At 34.2% G+C, this 26,019-nt stretch overlaps 1 protein-coding gene across 2 annotated transcripts in view; it reads right to left on the reverse strand.

Moving 5' to 3' along the window:
- NAV3 (neuron navigator 3) overlaps positions 1 to 26,019 on the reverse strand; it is a 371,530-nt gene that overhangs the window by 59,776 nt on the left and 285,735 nt on the right. For both annotated transcript variants that reach the window (XM_063074984.1, XM_063074983.1), the window contains exons 19-22: positions 16,815 to 17,003; positions 13,478 to 13,530; positions 7,026 to 7,049; positions 4,291 to 4,368 (exon numbers count right to left, since the gene is read on the reverse strand). In XM_063074984.1, the coding sequence (XP_062931054.1) occupies positions 4,291 to 4,368; positions 7,026 to 7,049; positions 13,478 to 13,530; positions 16,815 to 17,003 (344 nt within the window). The remainder of the gene's footprint in view (positions 1 to 4,290; positions 4,369 to 7,025; positions 7,050 to 13,477; positions 13,531 to 16,814; positions 17,004 to 26,019) is intronic.

Below are 26,019 nucleotides of genomic sequence, written 5' to 3' on the forward strand. Positions count from 1 at the left end.
ATTTGTAGTTAATAAGTGATTTAGGAGTAATTCAAATTCTTGAATATGTAAAGGAGAGATTATTCCCTTATGGACATAAATATACAAGACTCCATCCCTTGTAGTTATAATGATACTATTAAAAAATGTTTAAAGTAGAAGTGACATTAAATTTGTTTTATGATCATTTATACATGTATCCATTTATATAAATTCTTAGATACTGTAACATTTAGTCTAAAAGTGAATTTTAATAAACTGCATTAGTTAACAAAGTTAACAAGGTAGAAGATAATACATATCTTTATTACCTGAACACATCTTTAACTTTCATCTTTTGACATTTTCAGCGAATAAATTTTTCTAATAGTAAAAAGTTTTAACAATCCATGTCATCACCAAATAAAGGAACAGTAAATAGTGGAATCAGGTTGTAACACTTAGGAAACCAAAAAATAAACATCTTTTCAAAAAATTATGGTAGATCTTTAGTTGTTTTATTTTTTAATGTGAAATAATTATATATTCACAAGAAGTTGCAAAGATAGTACACAGAAGTCCCTTCATCCAGTTTCCCCCAATGATTACATCTTACATCAGTATGTCATAATATCAAAACCAGGAATTCAATACTGGTATACATATATAGATTCACATATGTAGATTCATTTAATGACCACTTCAATGAACATACAAAACTATTCCATCAGCACAAAGATCTCCTTTTTGCTATCCCTTTATAGGCACACTACCCCTCTACACCATCCCTAAGCCCTAGCAATTACTAAATTGTTCTTCATTTCTATAATTTTGACATTTCTGGAATGTTATGGAAATGGCCCTTTTGAAATTGGTCACATTTGATTAATATCCAGAATATACAAGGAACTCAAACAACTTTACAAGAAAAAAACAAGCAACCCAATTAAAAAATGGGCAAAAGAGCTAAGTAGGCATTTCTCTAAGGAAGATATACAAATGACCAACAGACATATGAAAAAATGCTCAACATCACTCAGCATCCGGGAAATACAAATCAAAACCACACTGAGATACCATCTAACCCCAGTTAGGATGGCTAAAATCCAAAAGACTCTGAACGATAAATGCTGGCGAGGTTGCGGAGAAAAAGGAACTCTCATACGTTGTTGGTGGGACTGCAAAATGGTGCAGCCTCTATGGAAAATGGTATGGAGATTCCTCAAACAATTGCAGATAGATCTACCATATGACCCAGCTATTGCACTGCTGGGAATATACCCAGAGGAGTGGAAATCATCAAGTCAAAGGTATACCTGTTCCCCAGTGTTCATCGCAGCACTCTTTACAATAGCCAAGAGTTGTAATGCCGGAAACACACTAGGTTGTGTTTCCGGCATTACATCATCAATGAGTGGATGTAATGTCCCAAATGTCCATCATCGGATGAGTGGATACGGAAAATGTGGTATATCTACACAATGGAATACTACTCTGCTATAAAAAAGAATGAAATACTGCCATTTGCAACAACATGGATGGACCTTAAGAGAATTATATTAAGTGAAACGAGTCAGGCTCAGAAAGAAATATCACATGTTCTCACTTATTGGTGGGAGCTAAAAATAAATAAATAAATTCACACACACACACACACACACACACACACACACACACACACACACACAAAACCAACCAACCAACCAAACAAACAAAAAATGGGGAGAAGAAGACATAACAACTACAGTTCCTTGAAGTTGATACGACAAGCAAACAGAAAGGACAATGTTGGGTGGGAGGGAGGAGAGGAAGGAGGGAGGGAGGTTTCGGTAATGGGCCACAATAATCAACCACATTGTATATCGACAAAATAAAATTAAGGGGAAAAAAAAAAAAGAAAATTTTCACTCAGCATAATGCCCTCAACATCCATCAAGTTATAGAATGTATTAATAGTTCATTTGTTTGTATTGCTGAGTATATTCCATGGTATGGATGTATCAGAGTTTGTTTAGCCATTAACCTATTAAGGGATATTTTGGTGGTTTCCTGGTTTTTTGGCTATTAAAACATTGTACCCACCATGTACAGGTTTTTGTGTGGATCTGAGGTGATTTGACAAGATTTCTAAAGTACGTTACAAAGTTAAAAAAAAAAAAAAGGAGCATGAGAAATAGGATATATACTAGACTCCCATCTGTGAGCAAAAAGTACTACTAATGATAGCTTAGATATAGCTCGCAGGGAGAGGGGTTGCTGGAGAAATTTGGGCATTTTTTCCAAGTCTAACACTTTTTAAACTAACACAAAGACTAGCACAAAATCATGTATTTGGCACTGCTTCCTATAATTCTGTGTTTCTTTTATTTTTTTCATTTTCATCACCCTAGGGAGACATTGCACATTTTTTTTTTCCATTTCCCTTCCATTTCCAAATAATGGCAAAGCTGACCCCCAGTACTGTTCCCCTATGTTAGAATTTGGTTCCTCCTGTGTGTGTATGTGTGTAGTGTATAAGCCTTTGCAAGTGTCTATTGTATATATGTATACATGGGCATATGATAGAAAAATGTTGAAAAGATACACACAAAAAAATAACCATGAGTTGGAATGAGTGTTTCACGGGGAAAAACAAACAAACATTTCTTATTAAACAGTTTTTTAGTTTCGCTTTTTCTTTTTAATACAACAGCACTTATTGCTTTTAAAATGGAAAGTTTTTTTTTTAATTACTGTGTATCAGCCCATATTCCATTATGACTAGCAAACATTTATTATTTCAATATCTGAATTAAATGATGAGGCCAACTAAGAGACATTTACAAAATAAAACAAAGCCTCGAGTAATCATTCAAGACATCTGCAATTATCCTGACAACCTAATGAACAGGATCTGTCATTTAGCCTTCCTTATTACAGATAAACACAACCCAGTGTGTTTCCGGCATTTACACTGTTCTATGTCTGCTGGGTACAAAGCCAGGAACCTAGATAGGCGTGTTTTATACTACTACATGTGTAGCCTATATTATAAGATTTACAGTTGCCTCTGAACTACCTCTTTAAGTTACTCTTAGAAATAAAATTTACGTTAAATACTACTGCTATTTTCCAGTATTGCCTAAACAATTCTCTAAACCCTGCTATTATTTTTAGGAATCCCCTAACAACATCTATAAAAAAATATAATCAATCCAAAATTCGTTTGATTCTCCCAAATTTGAAACCATAAAAATCAATTCAAATACAGTGTTAAAATGAATACATTGTGAGTAAAATGATTTGCATTCTGTGGAATTTATACTACACAAAGATTTTATTCTTAAAATGTCTCTTATTTAAGTCAAACACTGGGGGCCTGTACCTGCACACTCTTGATATGTCAGGCTTTGTCTTGGAAATAGAAAAAGTCAATGGAGGAGCAGAGAGGTGGGGCTGGTGAGGCAGGGAGCAGACTCACAGCTACACAGCAGAACTGAGCACAGGAACAACGGGGAGGGAGGTGGCAGGACATATGGGAAAACAGCAGGCGTTTCCTTACCCCTCACTGTTGCTTCTTACACTATTATTGCTTAGGACTGGGCACAATGCCGCATGCTCTGCATCTACTCTGAGTGCTCCCTGGCACATTGAGCGATATTCAATAAATGTGAATATAATGGATGGTCTTCAGTGTCATCCTTTTTGCCAACCTGGGCTGCTCTGGCAACAGTACAAGTGTATCCTTCTAAACTACTATGAGCAGGCTGCCAAGGTTTTCTGAGAACAATGTCTCATCTGCAGTGTACCTAAGCTATCTATATTTGGGCCTAAGTTTATCTTTTAGAATTAATTGGATGCTTAATTAATTGTTCAACAATGACCTGAAGTAGGCAGGACACATGAGTATTTTCTCTTCCAAAACCACACTCTAACAACACCTACTTTATCGTGACTTGAGAGAGACTTACACGAGGGTGCTTCAAAAAGTCTGTGGAAAAATAGAATTAAAAGATAATACAAATCTTTCCATGAGCTCTTTGAAGTACCTTTGTATATGAAGAGAGATAAAAATAAGAAACGAGAAAAAGAAGCAACCTTTACAGCTAATACTATTTTTTCCACGTTTATGAGAAACTAGAAGCCATTTAACCACACTGTGATTTCACGTCTATTCATGTAGACATTTTATTACTGAGTATGCAGAAAAGTTTAACTTTATATGAATCCCACTATTCAGTGACTTAAGTCTGTGTAATTTTGGACACAAAGTTTGTAAGTGTGTTACTAAAATTATTCCATTTTACTATATAAAAATCTGTTGTAACATTAAAGAAATCAAAAGTGACTTACATTTGCTGAAAGTTGAGAGGTGAGGGTAGCAACTTTTTCCTGTGATGCAACCAGCTCTCTCCGCAGCTTATGGATTTGCTGAATGTGATTTAATAAAAATCAGTTCAATAAGCTAGTAGGATTTTACTTAAAACTAAGAATTCAACCCAAGAAAGTAAAACCTGTATTTAGCTCAGTCTACCTGTCCCCAGTGAATCAGCACCAATTCCTGAAAATAAAGGAGATGTGAACATTGGACACACAGTAACAATCACATGCCAGTCATAAGAAAGGGTCTAACTTCATAGTTGGGACTCAATTCTGCAAATGCAAGGATGGTCTCTGTCCCCTCTGCTGCCCCTGCATGACTCCAATCCCTGATATAAAATGACACACTATTAGAATATAACCTATGCACATCCTCCTGTATACTTTAAATTCTCTCTAGATTACTTATAATACTGAATACAATATAAATGCTATGCAAATAATTGTTATACTGTCTTGTTTGGAGAATGACAAGAAAAAAAAGTCTGTACATATTCAGTACAGGGACAATTTTATTTTATTTTTTCAAATATTTTTGATCCACAGTTGGTTGAATGCACAGATGCAGAACCCATGAGTACAGAGGACTGACAGTACATATTTTTTCTTGGTCATTTTTTTTTTTAGCTAAAAATACTCTGTTATTTTTCTGTAAATCTCAGGGCTATATTTCTTGCATACATTTTAATTTTCTGTAGTTTGGAAACTTTTCAGAAGCTGGAGAATATCCTGTAGTCACTAGAAGTTGCGTTTAATTCAACATTTAATGAGCCCATATTTGAAAATAATTCTACTGACTAGAGTTTTAATGACTAACAGAAGCCTTCTCAAATCTTTATTATAATGCCTTTTATTCAGTGAGTTACTATTATCTCAAAGTAGAAATGCTTTATAGATTATCCATACTTTAAAAATAAGGGAAAATATCAATAACATTATGCAACTAACTAGGTAAACCAACAAAATAAATATTCTAAATTGTCCTCGTTTTTAGTTAACACTTCAGTAAAACTGAAACAGGAAAAGGCAAAAGTATATCATATCGTATTCAAAATTATAATTTATGCACTTTCTATGGTTTAATCTGCCTGTCTTATGTTACCATGAAATGTAAACAGTGATTAATAAGGTAAACATTTATAACTATCTGAGACTAGATTCTACAAGTGTATTTCTGGCCTCCAGAAATGTTAGTTAGATGCCAAACATTCTATTCTGATGCTTCTCGTTTCTTCTCACTTGTTATAGTTGGACTTGTGGAATGCTGTCTCAGTTTGAAAGAGCATTCTTGACACAGTTCATTAAGTGTCCTTTTTTTCCCCCCTGCACATTAGATTTTGTGGAAAAGAAATCGTCCTTACTGAGAGACCCTTAAAAAGAGACAGAACTCTAAGCTGGAACCAAAGATAGATATTTATATAATTTCGCCAAATGTGATTCCATTTCGTACCTGTTTTTAAAAAAGAGATACACTCCAGCCAAAAATATCACTTGAGTTCCATTCATATGATGACCATAAATAGTTCCAGAAAGCAGAGTATCTATTTTATGTTTAAACCAATACAAACTCAAACATCCTTTTGCCAATTAATGGTCTCTATTACATGATTCCAGCTCCTTTAAAATATAATCCAGGTAACCATAAAGTGATTTAAATTTTTTATTTTAAAAACCATGACCCATTACAGGGCATAAATTATAAAAGGAGAGTTGGATAACTACTTATAAGGCAATTAGATGTAGCATTTCTATACCTCAGTATGATCAATGTTAGAAGTTTTGCCATGTTCGTGTGATATAAATAAAAGAGTTCAGGTTTTGAAAACCTATATTCACGCTTTGGTTGAGCAATTGTAAAGATAAATTGGTATAATTAATACTTTTTCGATATTTTAAAACACAGCACAAACTTTACTTTAAAAGGCTAATGATTCCATGCCTCTGGATGGAGAGGGAAAAAAGCTAATGAAACAAGACTTCAAAGTAAAGGAGATCTTCTGCAAAAGCTGTCGCCAAGGCATTTATTTTTTCTGTGATTTGACTGCTTCAGTGTAAACTAATCAAATAGTCATTACCTCACCTTGAATAAAGTCTTAATTAAAGTCCTTCTGCTCTTCTTGGCCAGGACAACTCTTTTACAAAGGGAGAGAAAAAGAATATTCTCTCCAGGTTGCACTTGGATTTGTAAATGATTGCAACAAAGTATGTATTTGTGAAATGTGTGTGATTTGAACAATATACTAAGCTAGACATAAAATAGTGATTTGAGGAGCAAGGTCATGGCACAAAGTAGATGGGTTGGGATGCTGACATCTTGTGTTGTGGAGGTCTCATGCCTAAGATTCACAGTTCCATTAATCTTGCACAGATGGTCTCACAGGTAGTGGGGAAAAGACTATAAGTCCTCAGGTCATTCTATTTTACACATTCATTCATTCATCAATGATTTAACTAGTGCCTATTACTATAGACAACTTATTAGGCGTTCAGCTAAGAGTCCATCGAGAATGTGAGATGTGAGCTTGCTCTAAAAATTCCTTTCATTTTCTTTTAAGAGGCAGTATCTAAGACCATTTATCAACCCTGGCTTACTTCTATCAGCAGTCCTGTAATTATGGTACTGTATCACAGAGCCCTCTAGTGGTAACCACAGTCATTTCATCATAAATGTAAAATAGTTAAATACTAAAATGTTGCAAGATTTTTACCTCTGAATGAGCCTTTTCTTCAGCCTGTAAAAGACAAAAGGAAAAAGAATTTAAACATAAAAACTAATTTTAATTCATTCCATAAGCATAAATGAATAAAAGAATTATAATGTGTATTTAAAATATTTTTATGATCTAACATTAGAGTAAAATACATAAAATTATTCAATTAAAATAGTAAAAACAGGATACTTTAGGATTTAATATGAATACTCCTTTATATATAAATCATAAGGTATTTGCAAAATATAGGTAATTTTATCTATGGATATATAACATGCCTTAAAAGAAAAGGATAGAATTAAAAGACTAAGGATCAGACCATAAACAACCAAAACAAAATAGTCATAAAATTATACTCTAAAAAAGATAAGTGCATAAAAAATTGAAATATTGGAATTTTAAATACATATTGCAGGAAATGGACTCCATGAAATTATAGAGATCTTTAGCCAAGATTTAGGACTTAGAATTTTATTCCATAATTTATGGATCATGCCAGCGAATGCCAAATAAAGCTGGGAGAATATACTGACCTCTTCGGATAACCACAGAAAATCAAGGTCATTAGTTTTTGTTTTCTTGTAATTTCCCTAATCATTAAAAGTTTACAGGGCGGCAAGTCACCAAAACACTAAAATGCCCAATGTTAAGGTGGTGATAAAAGTGGCTACAAACGTGTCTGGCCATGCAACTTATGGAAATGATGACTGCTGTAAGAACTCACAAGGTGTTTTTGAGCTCCGTTGCAGAAAACTCCTAGCTTGGTTTTTCTTTTTCATACTGGGCTACAAAATGCCAGAAAGTGAGTTATGTGCACCATTACATTTGGGAAACTCCCTCATTCTGGAAAAAGCTGAAGAATGCATAATATTGTTGAACAGTACAAGCCTGCTCATTGTTGTAAGCAGATCCAAAGCTGGAAAACAATCTACTATCTCTAATTTTGATATATTTCCTGATTATTTGATACAAAAGTACCTGAACTGCTTTTTATTTCCTTCCCTCAAAATAAAAAAAGGTAACAATTATCAGGATACATTTTATGCACAAGCATCTCTTTTATTTTTGATTTATTTTGTTCAGGTTTATTCAAATGTTTCAATGCCAGATACGAGAAATACACAATTTGTATTCTTTCCCCCACCTACAACCTCTCCCTGACCATCCCCCTACTCCTTACGTCCACCCCTGGCAACCCTGGGTATGTCCTTTCCTGCTGCAAGTCCAATGCACTACTGTGGTCTTTTTTTCTTTCCTTCTTTCTCTCTTAGTTCCCACTTATAAGTGAGAACATCCAGCATTTTTCCCTCTGTCCTGGCTGATTTCACTTAACATAATTTTCTCCAAGCTCATTCATGTTGCTGCAAATGGCAGAATTCCATTCTTTTTTTTATGGTTAAGTAGTATTCCATAGTGTATATATACTACATTTTCCTTATCCAGTCATCTGTAGATGGACATTTAGGTTGGTTCCATACCTTGTTATTGTAAATATAGCTGCATTGAACACGGGAGTGCAGGTATCCCTCCAACATGATGATTTCCATTCCTTTGGGTATATACCCAGGAGTGGGACTGCTGGATCATATGGCAGTTCTATCTGTAGTTATTTGAGAAACCACCATACTGTTTTCCATAGTGGCTGTACTAATTTACAGTCCCACCAACACTGTAGACGAGTTCCCTTTTCTCTGCATCCTTGCCAGCATTTGTTATTCTCAGTCTTCTTGATTACAGCCAAACTAACTGGGGTTAGATAGCATCTCTTGTAACCCGAGGTTTGTCTTTCCTATATTTTTCCTTACCTTTAAAAAATGTAAAGTTAGTAATATAGTGGTTAAATAATGAAGTAGCTAACTGGTAGAATCCTAATGGCCTTTATAAGAAAACTGTTTTTTAAAAAGCAATGTTGACATAAATCTTGAATATTTTATATTTCAATTTTAGCTCATAAAGTGAAGATTTTATTTTTAAAATTCTTATAATTTCAAGGTTTCATATGTAGTTTGGTTGTTGAATCAGAAGTAAACAAGGAATCTTAAGATAAAAAGTTATTGCCTTAAGACATATGGCACAATTAATTATGCCTATTAGTTTTCTCTAGTGCTTTGTGTATTTATTCCCAATTTATTCTGCCCAAATCCTGCTTCAAGACTTATTAGGATTATATAAAAATGGTAAAACCTGAATAAATAATTTGTGTTGAAAAAAAGTGATTTATTCTCTTTTTTAAATCAAGAATCTCACCACATTTTTTCATTAAAATAGCCCTAAGTTACATATACTAATAGTAAGCATAACCATTCCATATTAATTCTATATGTATTGTATAGCATGACTTTTGTCATTGCCGATTTTTCAAAACTATCCTTTTCTTTAATCCTTGCCTTCTTTCATACTCTGTGGTTATTAATACTGGGTAGGTGTTACCATAAAATTGAAGCAATGAGCCATCATATTAATATTAAATTTCTTTAAATTGCTTAAGTATGGGATTAATGATATCATCATGGAATGTGATTACTTGCCATTTTTTAATGATGGTTTTGAAGCTAGCCTGATGTCCTAAAGGACAGTAAACAATATAAAACACCTTGCTTAAATAAAAATATATCAGTTGATTCTTTATTCTGTAAGTCATTAAATGGTCATTCATGTATGTATTCAAACTTATTAATTAAAAAATTATATAGCTCAGTTGGTTATAGCAGAGCCTTGTAACACCAAGATCAAGGATTCGGATCCCTGTATTGGCCAGCCACCAAAAAACGAAAAAAAAAATATTACTTTAGTATTAGCTATGTCTTAGGCAATATGCTAAAGGGATCCACAATGAATAAAATATGGCCCTTGATGTCATGAAACCAGTACAAATTAGAATCCAAATACAGAATGGGCCTAATAAAATTTTTATATATAACCAATCAAAAAACATCAATTGCAAGGGATCAAAATTTTAAATGTCTAATAGGAACAGGCTAATGAAGAATAAAAAGGGCTCTGGGTATTCAAAAAAAAAAATCACACAATCTTTCTAGGCTTCTATTTTCCCACTTTTGACAGAGATATGGATAGTGAGGAATATTTCTTGCCTATGAGAAATGCAACAGCAAAATGATAATTAGCAATGCAAATCTAGCTTCAAGTGTCAGGAAGAAAAGAAGAGGTGGTGGAGGCTGTGGCTTGCCTGAAAGCACATGCCAACACCTACAGAGGCCAATGCCAGGTGATGTAAACCTGGAGGAATTTCATCTCAGTGTTGCTAGATATTCCAATTATTTTTTTTTCTTTTTTCCCTCTTTTTTTTTTTTTTTTGACATTTTCTGGGTTTTTTTTTCTCTTTTTCCAATTATTTTTAAAAAGAATTTTGAAACTTGAATTTTGAGGTAACAACTCCAGATTTCACAGTGTTGACTTGGATTTGAAAATGAACACACAGACTGTAAGTTCTCCAAAGGTAACAATTTGGCAGATCAGATTGGGCCTGTGATTTCCAACCAGTTTGCAACTTTCCTGAATCTTTCCGTTCAGAAATTCTGAAAGGTGATTTACTAAACTGTAAAACAAATTGCTGTTGAAAAATTTACCAAATTGGAATCAGTACAGACTTTAAAAGAGTTATATGTGAAGAAAGAATTCTCGAGATTTATTGGATTGGTGGTTTTACAGGTAAATGTTCTTGGCAACAAGCCATGTTTGTTAGTTCATGTTTTAATATTTTTAAGAAAAATGTATAGTTCTACAGTTTGCATAATACAATAGTGTTAGAATAAATATGGTTTGTACTCAATAAGAGCAATATTTTGCATGATAGTACCTAATATTCTTCCAAAAAATCTTTTTTTTTCTAACACCCAATACCATGTGCAGTTGTGTTAGTTGTGCACTGTATAACTTCAAAAGATGCAATTCACATAGACTATGATATAAGTGGTCTCCTTAGAATCACGTGTAATTTTTTGTAATTTATGTCAGACAGTGTCCCTGGTCTTCTCTAATTATCACAGAAATCCCCTAGTATTCACAGAACAGATCTGGCCAATGTTTTCAAATTTTATTTAATAGGTATGGATTTATATCTGCTGGAGCTGGGATAGACTCTGCTTTCTTGTCTGTGGACAATGGAACTTAAGACTCTTCACATTTTGGGTTCCGGGACTTACACCAACGGTGCTATCGGCTTTCCTGGTTCTGAGGCCTTCAGATTTGGACTGAGTCACGTTATTGGCATCCAGTTTGTGGACAGCCTATCGTGGGACTCCTCTTCACAATCCCGTGAGCTAATTCTCCTAATAAATCCCTCTCATATATTTATATACATATCCTATTGGTTCTGTCTCTCTGGAGAACGCTGCCTAATACAGGTACACTCCAAAGAAATTTAACAATTTGCCTGAGGTCCCACATAATTACTGATGAAACCAGGCAAGAATGTAAATCAACTAAATCTTCACCCAGAGTCCTTAAAAAGGCATGAAAAATAAACTGCTTTTTTACTTCACAGTTTGAACAGCACTTTCACAGATATTTTCTCATTGTCATTGAAATCTCAGTGAAAGATCATGGGGAGTTGGGGACAGAATGATTCCTCATCTTTGTTTTATTGGTTCTCCAAATATGCATTTATTTGTCATTTTACTACAACTTATTTGTCAATTCAAGAATATAATTTCCATCATTTCCAACAAAATTATTATAATTTCCTAGTATTATCACCTTCTCTTGAGGCTTGATCACCTAATCCATTCTCTTCACCTTTAGTACCAGGGCCTATTTCACCTCTAAATGTTGGCCTATAAAATACACACACACACGCACACATTCACTTTATTTTAATCTTTGTTCATTTCATATTGTACTGTTAATACTTCTCATTTATGCTTTCTAATTGCCCTCCTTATTTTGACATTCCACTTCTATCTCTCTACAATTTTTAAATATACACCCTGTGTTCCCTATAAACCTGCACTATCTAATCGAGTAGCCACTAGGCACAACTATCTATTTAAATTTAAATTAATTAAAATACAAAATTCAGGTCTTCTGTTACACCAGATACATTCAGCTACTTAATAACAACATGTGGCTAGTGGTTGCTGAATACAGTGCAGATATAGAAAATTTTTATTATCACAGGAAGGTCTATTGGACACTAGTACAGACTAATTAGTCATCTGTTTTTTTCTCAAACTCATGTTCTTTTTTCTCCTTGAATTTTTCTCAGCCTTCATAAAGGTAGTTTTATGCAAAAATTGTTATTGTATATATTTAAAGTATGATTCTACATTATAATGATGCTGCATCTTTTGATGCTCTATAGTGATTTTAGTTACAATGGTTTAAATCATCTCCCTAACAAGGAACAGTATTAGCCCAATCAAATAAACACTGTCTTAACATATTTTTTATATTTTTTCCCAATCCATTTCACATTCCTCACTTCTTTATCCATTAGCCTAAAAGAGTAGATCTATTTAAACACTAGTAGTGATTTCTTCATTTGTACAACATACTGGCAATTTTAATCATTAAAAGGAGAAATAAAAATACCACCTCTGCAAAAGATGGTCTCATCTTGAGCAACTATTAAAAGCAGTAAATATGCTAGATTAACTTATAAACAGAAGGCTAGAACATTTGAACCTAATGAGAATGAGTGAAAAAATTTGTATTGCCCTTAATTCTTAATTGCTCAGTGACAGCTGAGACTGTGACCTTTTCATGAACTTATCAATACAGGATTGAGGAATATCCATACTACTCAAATCTCATTGAGATTCAGTAAACTGCTTTTAAATATATTTCACTCTTAACCTAGGCATGAAGGAACTCCTTCATAAAACATAATTTACTGTAGACTACACTATCTTTGAAAAATACAAAATTATATGAAGTGGACAGAAAATTCATCTTGGCAAAAAGAAGCTATAATTTCACGCATTAGGAAAAGAAGTTGAAACACTGCTATTCCTCTCTTAAGAAATAAAGCTTTTTAAATCACACTATTTCAAAATATGTATTTTCAAAAATCTCTAGTTTTTTAAGGCCTTTATACTTTGGCACATTCTTCTCAGAAAATAAACTTAAAATATAAAACATACAGTGGAAAAAAATTATAGAATAATTAAGAGCCATGGCTCAGAGAACCAAACAAGAAAAACTAGTCAATATTATGAAATTTTGGTGGAGCATAGTACAAAACCCATTAGGTTTTATGATATTCACTTTTCCAACCACTCACTGATTATAATAGGTGCACAAAAGCCAAGTGAAAGTCCATGTAAGCAGGCCACAGGAGGGCAGGTAAAGTACCTGCCAGCTTATTGGCTATGCAGCAGTTTAGAGTAATGTCCTGATTTTACTGCACAGCTTCTCTGTGGATATTGATCTATTTAATCACCTGTGTGCACAGCAAAGGCAGAAGCTTTTTCTTAACAGCCAATACTTACTGTAGAGTAAAGAGAAGAAGTGCTGGAGACCAGTGACAAGGAAGAGCCGTGAACTGGAGAAAAGAGAAAGGACAATAGAGTTAAAATAATGAAGTTTCCTCATAAACCCCAGGCCTTTACTGCAAACGTAAAAAACAGGTGGCTGGTGAAATGAAATAATAATAGCTCACTAACTACAAGATTATTTTTGTTTGTTTCTTTGATTTTTGTGCAGGCTGGCTGGTTCTTGGTTTTATCATGACCATGCTCTAACCAACAGAGCTAATCGGCCAGCCCAACCACAAGATTCTGAGAACAAGACTGCTATAAATGTTTGGAAATCAAGGTGTTGCAACATGGAAAAGTCCCATACCCATTCATTAAAGCACCTCATTTACCAAGTTATGGACAGAAGTTGAATTACCTATAGCTTTCAATAGTTAAATTCAATAGTTTAACTATAGTTTTTCAACTATAGTTTTTTAAACATGAGCCCTACCAGCATGTTTCACACATATTGAAAGCTATAGTTAATTCCCATATAATAAATAGATAATCATGGAAACCAAATTAAGTTGCCATAAACTTTTAAACTTTAAACAAACTTTATGTATTTTATTTATTTAAGTTCATTTTTATACAACAAAGATTTATTTTCTGAATTTTTCTCCATATACATTCAAGGAAAGAAACATTTTTCCAACTTGCTATTTCAACATTACCTGTGATGAGTTGATAATCCTCTTTTAAATGTAGAATTATTTGTTCTTTAGTAATTCTAGTAATAGAAAACACCCTTAATTTCAAGGCTGGTGTCTTACAAAAATCAAGAATGGAAATTGCATACTGTCTTTTATCTAGGTACAGTATATAAAAATACCATCTAAAACAATTAACAGTCTGTTTTATACTTCTTCACTTCCAATGTATTAAACCCAAAAGGTAGATAAAACTGTGCTTAATTATATTTACAAAAAAGTTACTCCTCTTTTCATTATGGAAAAAACAAGAAGGATCTTCAAAAAGTTCATAGAAAGGTTCATATTATATTTAATTCTATTTTTCCACCAACTTTTTGAAGTACCTTTGTATAGTTACTTCTGCTTTTAGTCCAGTAAATAAACATTAGTTGGGCATAGACAATGTGACTGGTGGATCTTGGAACTAGAAAATAAATAAGACAGAATGCTAGGAGCTCAAACAGAAGTAGAAAAATGTAGTTTTAAAAATAATTACAATAGAGTAATATAAATACTATTGAGATGAATATGTTTGTTACTACAATAGCATATGGGAGGTGCTTCTAACCCAGCCTGGAAAGGGCTGGAGAAGCTGCACTAGGATCCTGGCAAGGCAGATGAAAACCAAGGGATGAATTTGAGAGATGAACCTCTTTAAAACTAATTGAGTACACAGATGAGGGTCAAAAAAAGAATGAAGAACAACCTTCAGATTTCTAACTTGGGCAATTACTACCACTGTATGAGATGTGCAAAATACTAGTCTTTGAGTCAGTTTTTTTTTTTAAGGCAACATTTTTTCAATCTCTAATAACACTTTTATGAACTAAAAGTGTTGGCTTGGTGTACCACAAGGAAGGTGGACAATGAATCAGGCAATTACATTTTCATTCTTTTTCTGATACTTACTATTTATAAGGATATGACCTTATAACATGTGGCTCAGTCTCTTTATCTGTCAGTGTGAGCAATTGGACAGGACATCAATAAAGTCCCTTCAATCTAGTTTAATAATGCCTTGATTCTAGGTCACAATTTAAACAATATAACAGTTCAGAATTCAATTCATGGGCATCAAAAAGCCATCTTGCCCACTCAGCTGGCTTTCAGCAATTCAGATTATTTAATCCTTCTACACAGAAGGCCAGAATTTCCCAGGATATAAACAATTTTCTGTTTGTAAATGAAGCATTCTAGAAAGCCATCTGTATGGCAAATTATTTTTAAAGTATTATAAGAGGTCTGTCATTGAAGAGAGGTGATGGAACCATTTTAGAAAAGCAATGACCTTACATTTCAGATTAGTTTTACTTGGTCTGTCTACACTTAGCAATCAGCAAACTCATTGGGTATAATTCACGATCTGTCACGGTAAACTCAGTGGTTTGGTCAATAACCCAAAAGGTAGTGGCAACTGTGGTCAACTGAGGCAGTGCTAGCATATTAAATGCACAGGGTTGACCTGAAAAACATGAGTCAATTTTCACAGCTGCCTAAACTGTTAGTCAAAAGATACTATAAATAAGACGATAGGAAAGAAAAAGATGAAGGGACAGAATGACTGTATTCTTTCCTCTCATGCCATTCTTGAGACAAAACTATGAAGTTACAGATGCAGAAACCAGGGCTAATAAAGTTAACAAACTTGCCTAAGTTCATACCACAAATAAATGGATGGCTAGAGGCTCTAACCCTAGTATGTTTCAAGGCTTGGAGAACTTTCTTTTATACATAATTATTAGGACTAAAATAGTATGGCTGATTTCATGTTTGATTTTATGTTTAGTTTTATTTTATCCTTAGCTGACATGTTTTATAACATGAGGGCACTTCAAAAAGTTTGTGGAAAAATGGAATTAAACCATAATACAAATCTTTCTGTGAACTTTTTGAAGACCCTTTGCATGTATGTCACAAGTTTTCTTTATGGGTCATTAAAAAAAAATTATTCATCAAATCAAAGAGAAAAGTCTCTCAAATTATTATTAGCAAATTTGACATTTGAGTTTATATAGTTTAGAAAAATATATATATTGGGACATCAATTAACCTTTTCAAATAGATTTATTTAATGCATTCTCATAGAACTGTGCAAATATAAAGACATTTATTAGGTCAGGTGAGAATTTCATTGCCTTTAGATAAAGAAATGTGACTTACAAAGCACAAAGTAGGTACAATATGAATTCTTAAATGATATGATAAAAAGCTAACACCAGAGGGAGTTTGAAAACAAAAGTCAGCAACATGTGAGAGCTTCATAAGACAATTTTTCTGGTTTGTATATCTTTATGGCTCTTTAATTAAGGTGTCAAACAAAACATTTGCTCTGGCATTTGATGCATGTGGGTAATAGTCCTTAAAATTATGTATTTCTGTATGAAAACATTATTCTAAACTGTTCTATACAAAGTATTAATCTAAACAACTTCTGGCATATTTTCAAATGTTATAAAGAAACAGAAGATAATGAAGAATAAAACTTTTCAAACTTCAGGGTTCCCCAAATGAGAATTATACTTCTCATATGTTTTCTCTTTGAGAATCGTAGTGATGTGGGGTGATAGTTTTTCTCAGTTAAATGAGTGACTTCATCTTCATTTCTTCCCTACACTTACCTTCCTCCATGCTGTCTCGGAATGAGCCGGAATGACTGATGGCACGTGGCCTTTCCTCCAGAGAGGTGGCACTCCCACAAAGCTGGGAGTCATCATAGAGATCGAAGGAAGAGTCTTGGGCGGGGATGCTGTTGGAGCGCATCATGCTGGGCCCAGGAAGGTTGAATTGCGACAGATTGGTTGGGCTCACTGAAAAGCAAAGGACATTCAGCTTATTACCCTGGGGCCTGAATGATGAAAATAGTAAGTGGAGAGAAACTGAGAGTGTGATCTCAATTCTTATGGAAACATGAATTTATCACGTGTCTGTATTTAAGGAAGGCCAAGAGTCTGCCTCTGAAATGTTCAGTAACAGTTGCCACGGAGTTCCTCTTTTCCTCCGGCACTTTCATGGCAACCATTATGTCAATTTCTAAAGCAATAGTAAACAAGTCCACCAAGGCACCTCTACTGTTCATGCTGGAAATAATATAACATGGTATTTTCTGCTTCCTGTTACATAGCAAATACTGTCTTTCCAGAGTCTGCAGGTTTCTTTTTATAAAATAATGACAACTTGAATGGGAAAACAAAATCAAAAAGAAAGTAAAATATTAAAAAATCCAAATTTCCCAATAAGACACTTTAGATGCTTCCAGGAAAAGACTTTCAGTTATTTCGAGTTCTGAATTTGTGTTAATCTTGGTTAAAATCACCATTACTATCAGAGTTAGGATATAAAGAGGAAGAGTAAAATGAACTTTTTCTTTAAATGAAATATAATGTAATGTACATAGTATCTGTGGCCTGTCATAAGGTTAATCACATAAAACTACGTTCTCCTATGTCTAAGACAAGATTACCACAGTGAAACTGTCAGAAGTCACAAACTGTTATATTTCTAAAGAAGTACCTTAAGTCTGTAATTTGAAATAAAACTTTATTTGCCTATTGCCAAATAGTTCTAATGGCATTCACCTTTTTAGGCCAACTGATAATCATCATTTCAAAGAAAGATGTTGTTGATTGAAGGTAAAATTGCATTGGAAAGCCATACAGTTTTGAAATTTGGAATAAAAGCAAGTCAGAAGAATGAGAATCATATTTATCATATTTGCTCCTTTAAGAAAAGCAAGTTTGTTCGTGGTATATGAAGAAGTGGGCAGGAACCTCTCAGGATTTGAAGGGAACTACTGAGTACTTTCAAAACCTTGGGGAATGTGTGACATTGGCTTGGAATTGCTCTGATATTATTTCAAAATTTGCTATTTTTTTTTTCTTTAACAGGGGCTCTACGCTTCTTAATACTCATATAAACTCGTATAATTACTGGCTCTAACATAACGTAAAATAGGAAGGGTGTACCCTGAGGTAACAGAAGGGAAATTTATTTTCCAGGCACTGTGCTTGATATTTTGCAGGTACTAACTGTATTAATACATAGAGCAACCCTCTGATGAGCTAGTTATGGATTTGAGTGAAAAGAAACACAGGACTACGAATCACACCTATGTATGCATGTGAGAAATATAATGAAAAAGGAAGACAATATAATTTTACAAAGTGAATAATCTGTTGGAAGGAAAGGGAAAAAAAGGAAAGAAGGGAAAAAAGAGGAAAAGAATAAAGAAAAATAATTTATCTCTTTTTCAGGCATATTGCTTCAGCCAGCAGCAATCATTAGTCTCAGTTTATTCTTTTTTTTTTTTTTTTAAATTTTATTTTGTCGATATACATTGTAGCTGATTATTGCTCCCCATCACCAAAACCTCCCTCCCTTCTCCCTCCCCCCCTCCCCCCCAACAATGTCCTTTCTGTTTGCTTGTTGTATCAACTTCAAATAATTGTGGTTGTTATATCTTCTTCCCCCACCCCCGGTTTGTGTGTGTGTGTGTGTGTGTGTGTGAATTTATATATTAATTTTTAGCTCCCTCCAATAAGTGAGAACATGTGGTATTTCTCTTTCTGTGCCTGACTTGTTTCACTTAATATAATTCTCTCAAGGTCCATCCATGTTGTTGCAAATGGCAGTATTTCATTCGTTTTTATAGCTGAGTAGTATTCCATTGTGTAGATGTACCACATTTTCCGTATCCACTCATCTGATGATGGGCATTTGGGCTGGTTCCAACTCTTGGCTATTATAAAGAGTGCTGCGATGAACATTGGGGAACAGATATACCTTCGACTTGATGATTTCCATTCCTCTGGGTATATTCCCAACAGTGGGATGGCTGGGTCGTATGGTAGATCTATTTGCAATTGTTTAAGGAACCTCCATACCATTTTCCATAGAGGCTGCACCATTTTGCAGTCCCACCAACAATGTATGAGAGTTCCTTTTTCTCCGCAGCCTCGCCAGCATTTATCGTTCATAGTCTTTTGGATTTTAGCCATCCTAACTGGGGTTAGATGGTATCTCAGTGTGGTTTTGATTTGCATTTCCCGGATGCTGAGTGATGTTGAGCATTTTTTCATATGTCTGTTGGCCATTTGTATATCTTCCTTAGAGAAATGCCTACTTAGCTCTTTTGCCCATTTTTTAATTGGGTTGCTTGTTTTCTTCTTGTAAAGTTGTTTGAGTTCCTTATATATTCTGGATATTAATCCTTTGTCAGATGTATATTTTGCAAATATTTTCTCCCACTCTGTTGGTTGTCTTTTAACTCTTTTAATTGTTTCTTTTGCTGTGCAGAAGCTTTTTAGTTTGATATAATCCCATTTGTTTATTTTTCCTTTGGTTGCCCGTGCTTTTGAGGTCGTATTCATGAAGTCTGTGCCCAGTCCTATTTCCTGAAGTGTTTCTCCTATGTTTTCTTTAAGAAGTTTTATTGTCTCAGGGTGTATATTTAAATCCTTAATCCATTTTGAGTTGATTTTAGTATACAGTGAGAGGTATGGATCTAGTTTCATTCTCCTGCATATCGATATCCAGTTATCCCAGCACCACTTGCTGAAGAGGCAGTCCCTTCCCCAGTGAATAGGCTTGGTGCCTTTGTCAAAGATCAGATGGCAGTAAGTGTGTGGGTTGATTTCTGGATTCTCTATTCTATTCCATTGGTCAGTGTGTCTGTTTTTATGCCAGTACCATACTGTTTTGGTTATTATAGCTTTGTAGTATAGCTTAAAGTCAGGTAGTGTTATGCCTCCAGCTTTATTTTTTTTGCTCAGCATTGCTTTGGCTATTCGTGGTCTTTTATTGTTCCATATAAATGTCTGAATAGTTTTTTCCATTTCTGAGAAAAATGTCTTTGGAATTTTGATGGGGATTGCATTGAATTTGTATATCACTTTGGGTAGTATGGACATTTTCACTATGTTGATTCTTCCAATCCAAGAGCATGGAATATCTTTCCATCTTCTTGTATCCTCTCTAATTTCTCTCAGCAGTGGTTTGTAGTTCTCATTATAGAGATTTTTCACATCCTTGGTTAACTCAATTCCTAAGTATTTTATTTTTTTGGTGGCTATTGTAAATGGGCAGGCTTTCTTGATTTCTCCTTCTGCATGTTCACTATTGGAGAAAAGAAATGCTACTGATTTTTGTGTGTTGATTTTGTATCCTGCTACTGTGCTGAAATCATTTATCAATTCCAAGAGTTTTTTTGTAGAGGTTTTAGGCTGTTCGATATACAGGATCATGTCATCTGCAAACAGGGACAGTTTGACTTCATCTTTTCCAATCTGGATGCCCTTTATTTCCTTCTCTTCTCTGATTGCTCTGGCTAGTACTTCCAACACTATGTTGAATAGGAGTGGTGAGAGTGGGCATCCTTGTCTAGTGCCTGTTCTTAAAGGAAAAGCTTTCAGCTTTTCCCCATTCAGGATGATATTGGCTGTGGGTTTGGAACAGACCAATAACAATAAAGGAGATTGAAGCTGTTATCAGAAGGCTCCCAACAAAGAAAAGCCCAGGACCAGATGGATTCACAGCAGAATTTTACCAAACATTCAAAGAGGAATTGACACCGATTCTTTACAAACTATTCCAAAAGATTGAAACGGACGCAAATCTCCCATACTCATTCTATGAAGCAAACATCATCCTGATACCAAAACCAGGTAAAGATATAACCAAAAAAGAAAACTACAGGCTGATATCCTTGATGAATATAGATGCAAAAATCCTCACTAAAATACTAGCAAACAGAATACAGCAACACATACGAAAAATTATTCATCACGATCAAGTGGGATTCATCCCAGGGATGCAAGGTTGGTTCAACATATGCAAATCAATAAATGTGATACACCATATTAATAAACTCAAACACAAGGACCATATGATCATCTCTATAGATGCTGAAAAAGCATTTGATAAAGTTCAGCACTCATTCATGACAAAGACCCTCTATAAGTTAGGTATAGAGGGAAAGTATCTCAACATAATTAAAGCCATATATGCCAAACCCACAGCCAATATCAGTTCATTCTGATCACTGACAACAGCCAGAAGGTAGGGCACTCAAGACTTGAATGTTTAAGGTAACTGGATTGGGGTAAATCACTCTAGATCCACAATACGAGTTGACTCTTGTCTAAAGGAATGAAGTATGTCACACAAGTGCTAATATACGTATCTAGAGGTGAGAAGGATATTTCATTCACTGTTTGGTTTTACACAATTCTTACCAAATGATTGCTGAGATATTCAAGTGAAGTGTCCTCTTATAATTTCAAAACATAACACTTAACTCATTCAAGGTGAAATATTAATAAGAATTAGGATAGCTTTTAAAGGGAATAGTTTGCATTTACAAACACTTTTGAAGGTTTCTGCATTGGAAATACCCCTATACTATTTCAGAATGTTTAATTGTTAGTACCTATGACAGGTCTGCTTTTTGCATATTGCAGTTGAGTAGAAAGATAAACATGATATAGTCCCTGATTTAAAAGTGGCCACTAGAAGAGGTGACTGAAAGATAGAAAAGTTAATATGGAAAATAGACCAAGAAAAGTTTCATTAAAAAAAAGTAACACAAACAGAGTTTCTGTAATTGAACACAAATTGGAAAAGGACTTCTAGTAGTGGTTTTGCTTTCCATTTGCTTCAGGCAAATATCCCAATTTCTACTCTTCAATTTCTTCATGAATTTAAAAAAAAAAAAAAAATTGGCAGAATAAATGCTCTCTAACATCCATTCAAAGCCAGAAGTTACACAAGAATTTCTAAATAGAAGAGAAATAGATGTGGCAATCTATCAGGAAAAAGAGGGCTACTGACCTTTTCTTGCATTTCATTTGCACAGCAAAGCACTGTTTTTATTAATATATTTTTATTTGTGGTGATTTGAGGAGAACAGGAACTGATAGAAATGTGTACTGGGTTTTTAGATATCTCCAGGTACTAAAGGTAGGTACTCCCTACCTTTGCTTCTATAGCTAGCCATTACATAGTGAGATTATGATATAGTTTTAAATATTTACCGAAGGGAGGGTATAGTGGATTGATTATGTCCCTCCCCAAACTCCCTGAAGCCTGAATTGTGTCCCCCAAGTCTTATGTATTAGAAACTTAGCCCCCACTGTGACTGTTAAGAGGATGGGAAATCCTATTATGGAAATTGAAAGGTGGAGCCTTGAAGAGGTGATTGGATTGTAGGATCCTGCATTAGTGAGTGAATTAAAAATGGTGGTCAGGGGTGTGGTTCTGAGGGCTTTAAATGAAGAGGAAAGTCTGCCTTTTGCTCTCTCTGCTCTCTCTGTTTCCACCCTCTTGCAATGTGAGACCTCTGGAGTCACTATCACCACCACCAGATGGACTTTGGAATTCCCAGCCTCAGAAACTGTAAGCAATAAATGTCATTTTTCTTTATAAAATATCCAGTTCCATGTATTTTGTTATAAGCAACATAAACAGACTAATGTAGAGGGGGTGATATAACACTCAACATCTGTGAAAAATAAAAATAGAAAAATAAAAATGAAAAAGATAAGAGTTGTTATATGGAATTTAATTTTAACTAAGTTTGCGGAATCTGGGTATACAACTAGGAACAATAGGTAAAGATTCAGGAAAAGATTATTTGATCTTTTAAAGGAAGAGCTTCAAAAGTGTGTTATTTCTAGATTTAAGTAGTTTCTGTCATTGGGAGGTTTAGAGAAGAAGCTAGAAATGTCATAATAATTTGCATGATAGATGAATGAATGAACCAGATGTGGATCTCTTCCATCTGTGAGATCCTGTGCTTTCGTGGGTACAGAAGAAAGGGGCTCAACAGAAAAAGAAAGGAAAAAAAGGGGGTTCATTCTGAATAGGTTGAAGAGTGAATATAGAGAGGGGAGTAGAAGAGCATTCAAGGTGAAGGGATGCTTGAGAGCAAAAGCATAGGAACTATCCCATGCAAAGGTGTTTAACATTCACTCTGTATGCAGAAGGATCCATATAGAATTGGGAAGTGACAAGTTGGTATTAATGCTTCCAAATAGTAACCCTTGCAGGAAGGTGAAAAATGAATCTGAGCAATTGTTATCACTCATGGGGACACATCAGTCAATGAGTCTCACCAGGTTGTGAAATGCTTCACAAGAGCTATGACCAGTAGTTTCATCCAAAGACTCATTTTGAGTGAGAATGGTTTCTATTATAGCTAGCATGCTGGGAACGATACACAAACCATAGTTTACTTTGGCAGTAGCTCACAGTAGTCTACCAAAAATGACATAATTGTAGTGATCTTAAATTTCTCATGTTTGTTATACGTAAGTTTTTATAGTAATATTTCTAAAACTTTTACATATTAACACCTTTTTAGCACCTTTTTAATAGAAAGAAATGATAGATAAAGAAAACATGGATACTGCAACTCTTGAATGTTAGTAATAATCATGTATATTACTGATCATTCAGAAAAGATAATAATCAAATTGAAAACAGGTGATGTCCAAAGACAAATATAGGACAAAGCAGTCCATATTCAAACTAAGCAGTTACATTTTATATACATAAAAATTAGTAATAAACTAATTTTATGATTGCATTCCAATAGTACCCAATTTCTCGCCCAATAAATATAAGTACAGTTGATCTGGAAATACAATCAAAACTCTTGAAAAATTGTGTTCATATTTGTAAAATTAGTCATTTGTAAAATAACAAAACATAGAGATCTCAGAATATCTGCTTTGAAGACACATATGCTTATAAAATTTGGATAGGCACATGGTAGTGTATTGATATGAATAGGAAGGTCTTTCTCGCTACCTCCTAATGTGTGAAAATGTTGAGAGAGATGGAAGTGGAAGCAGTCAAAATAACTTGAAATCTACTGCAATTGTCTAGAGTTAAAAAACCTTGAGCAAAGACAGTGCCGCTGAAAAAGAGAGAGAAATATTTTGAAGATAAAATCAGTTTTTAGTCTATTGAAAATGTACAGTATGAATGGGTGGATGGTGTAATTTCAAGTAAAACTGTTATATTGAGATTTTTTGCACTGGAGTAGGTGTGAGAAGGGTGATATGTGAAATTATAAGGGAAATAAAAGAAAAGACTAAAGAAAAGACTGGCTTGAGGTGTCTAGGTGGTCTAGCACACTGATGGGGTTTCAGTTTTCAACCTCAAAAATATCTCAGAGAGAAGGAGAAATGTTGATTTGAGAGGTAAGAATTAAAGTTGTGAATGAGAACATAGTAAGTGTGTTTAGGCATGAGAAAAAGTCTAAGAAAAAACTTGGAAAACACATAAATAGGAGGAGGAGATGGAGGATGAATTACATTGACCAGGGTTAATACCTAATGCCTGGAGCAATTATTAATAGAGTCCCCTTCACTCTCAAAAATGACCTTGTTTGTACAATAAATAATATAGCTATGTTAAGATGAGTCATGCTGGAGAAAAAATTATAGTTGGAAAAGTCCGGAGAGAAGCAAGAGGGTTGTATAACTAAAGTTAGGGTCTGAAGTGCTTTGATAGGAACAACTGGCAGTATCGTTTGATGCTGCTGAGAGATCTCTGGTGAAAAGCACAGAGGGCAAAGAGGGAAATTCATGTCCTAGAAAGGTAAACTTGACCTTTCAGATTATTGCTTTCTAGAGCAACTAAATATAAGGGATGTACTTGGTCAGTGGTTTTCAAGTTCAAGTCAACAGAACATTAAAGTTCCACAGAGGTGCTTTGTTATCAGTAAAAGTGTAATTCACATTTCATTTATTAATTGTTTTAACTCTTTGAAAATTATGCGCTAAAATGCATTCTCAAGTGTGTTATATACCAATTTTTTAAAACACATTTGTGGCCATGGACATGTTGGCTTGCACTGCCATGTTGACTTCAATTTATGCAAACCTTGGAATAAACTTACCTCTGTGCAAATAGTTGAAATTTTTGGTAAATGAGTCCTTGATTTGAATGTCATAGTTCTGTACTAGTCTTTCAAAAAATCTAGGCTGTGAATCTCCTTCACATAAAATTGTGTGGTTATGCTTTTGTTAATCACACCCAATGAAATGCAGACAAAGTTCAGGCATATCTGATGAGTGCTTTTCTGATAGTGTAAGACATGTTTTCCAATAAAAATGATTTGGCAGAGTCTATCAAGTCTTATACACTCCTCAGTCTTCATACACATTGCATCAGCCATTCTTCACAATATGACCTAGGCAGTATATATTTATTCAACAGACGAGAAAATTGAAGTTAAATGAATTCACCAAGGTCAGACATAGTAAGTGGTAAGTTCTTTTTTTCTTAAAGAAAAATGGATTTAATCAGAATAATGACAGTGGGAAAAAATAGAATAAGGAGTCAGCTAACAAAATTAATGTTAATTAATGAAAAAATTTACAGGAGACATGAGGTATTTAGAAAACACAGCATTTTAGGTGATTTGGGTCTGTTTCAGATGATTCATAAATTATATTTTGTTTCATATTATTACAACCCTACAAAAACATTTTCAATTCATTTTTTGAAGTTAAAATATTAGGCTTTTGGCTGTGTTTTATTAACTACAAGTCAAAATAAATAAAAGCTATGCATCTTTTGTCATTACGGGGCAAAGGAGTCTCATCACTGTGTAGGTTTAGCAACAAAAACTTGGTGTTTGGTATGAATTTATTAGCTCATCTGGAACCATGACCAAAATAATTGCTTTTAATTGCTAAAAGCTCTACTTAGTATAGTGGGAAGAATTACAGTAGAAAAGAAATAACCTTGAGTCCTGAGCAGGCTGAAAGTTGAAAAGTTCAAATTACTGAGGAATGTGGACTTTCTGTGATACATTAT

The sequence above is a fragment of the Cynocephalus volans genome, chromosome 12 (assembly GCF_027409185.1).
Source record: "Cynocephalus volans isolate mCynVol1 chromosome 12, mCynVol1.pri, whole genome shotgun sequence".
NCBI lineage: Eukaryota > Metazoa > Chordata > Mammalia > Dermoptera > Cynocephalidae > Cynocephalus > Cynocephalus volans.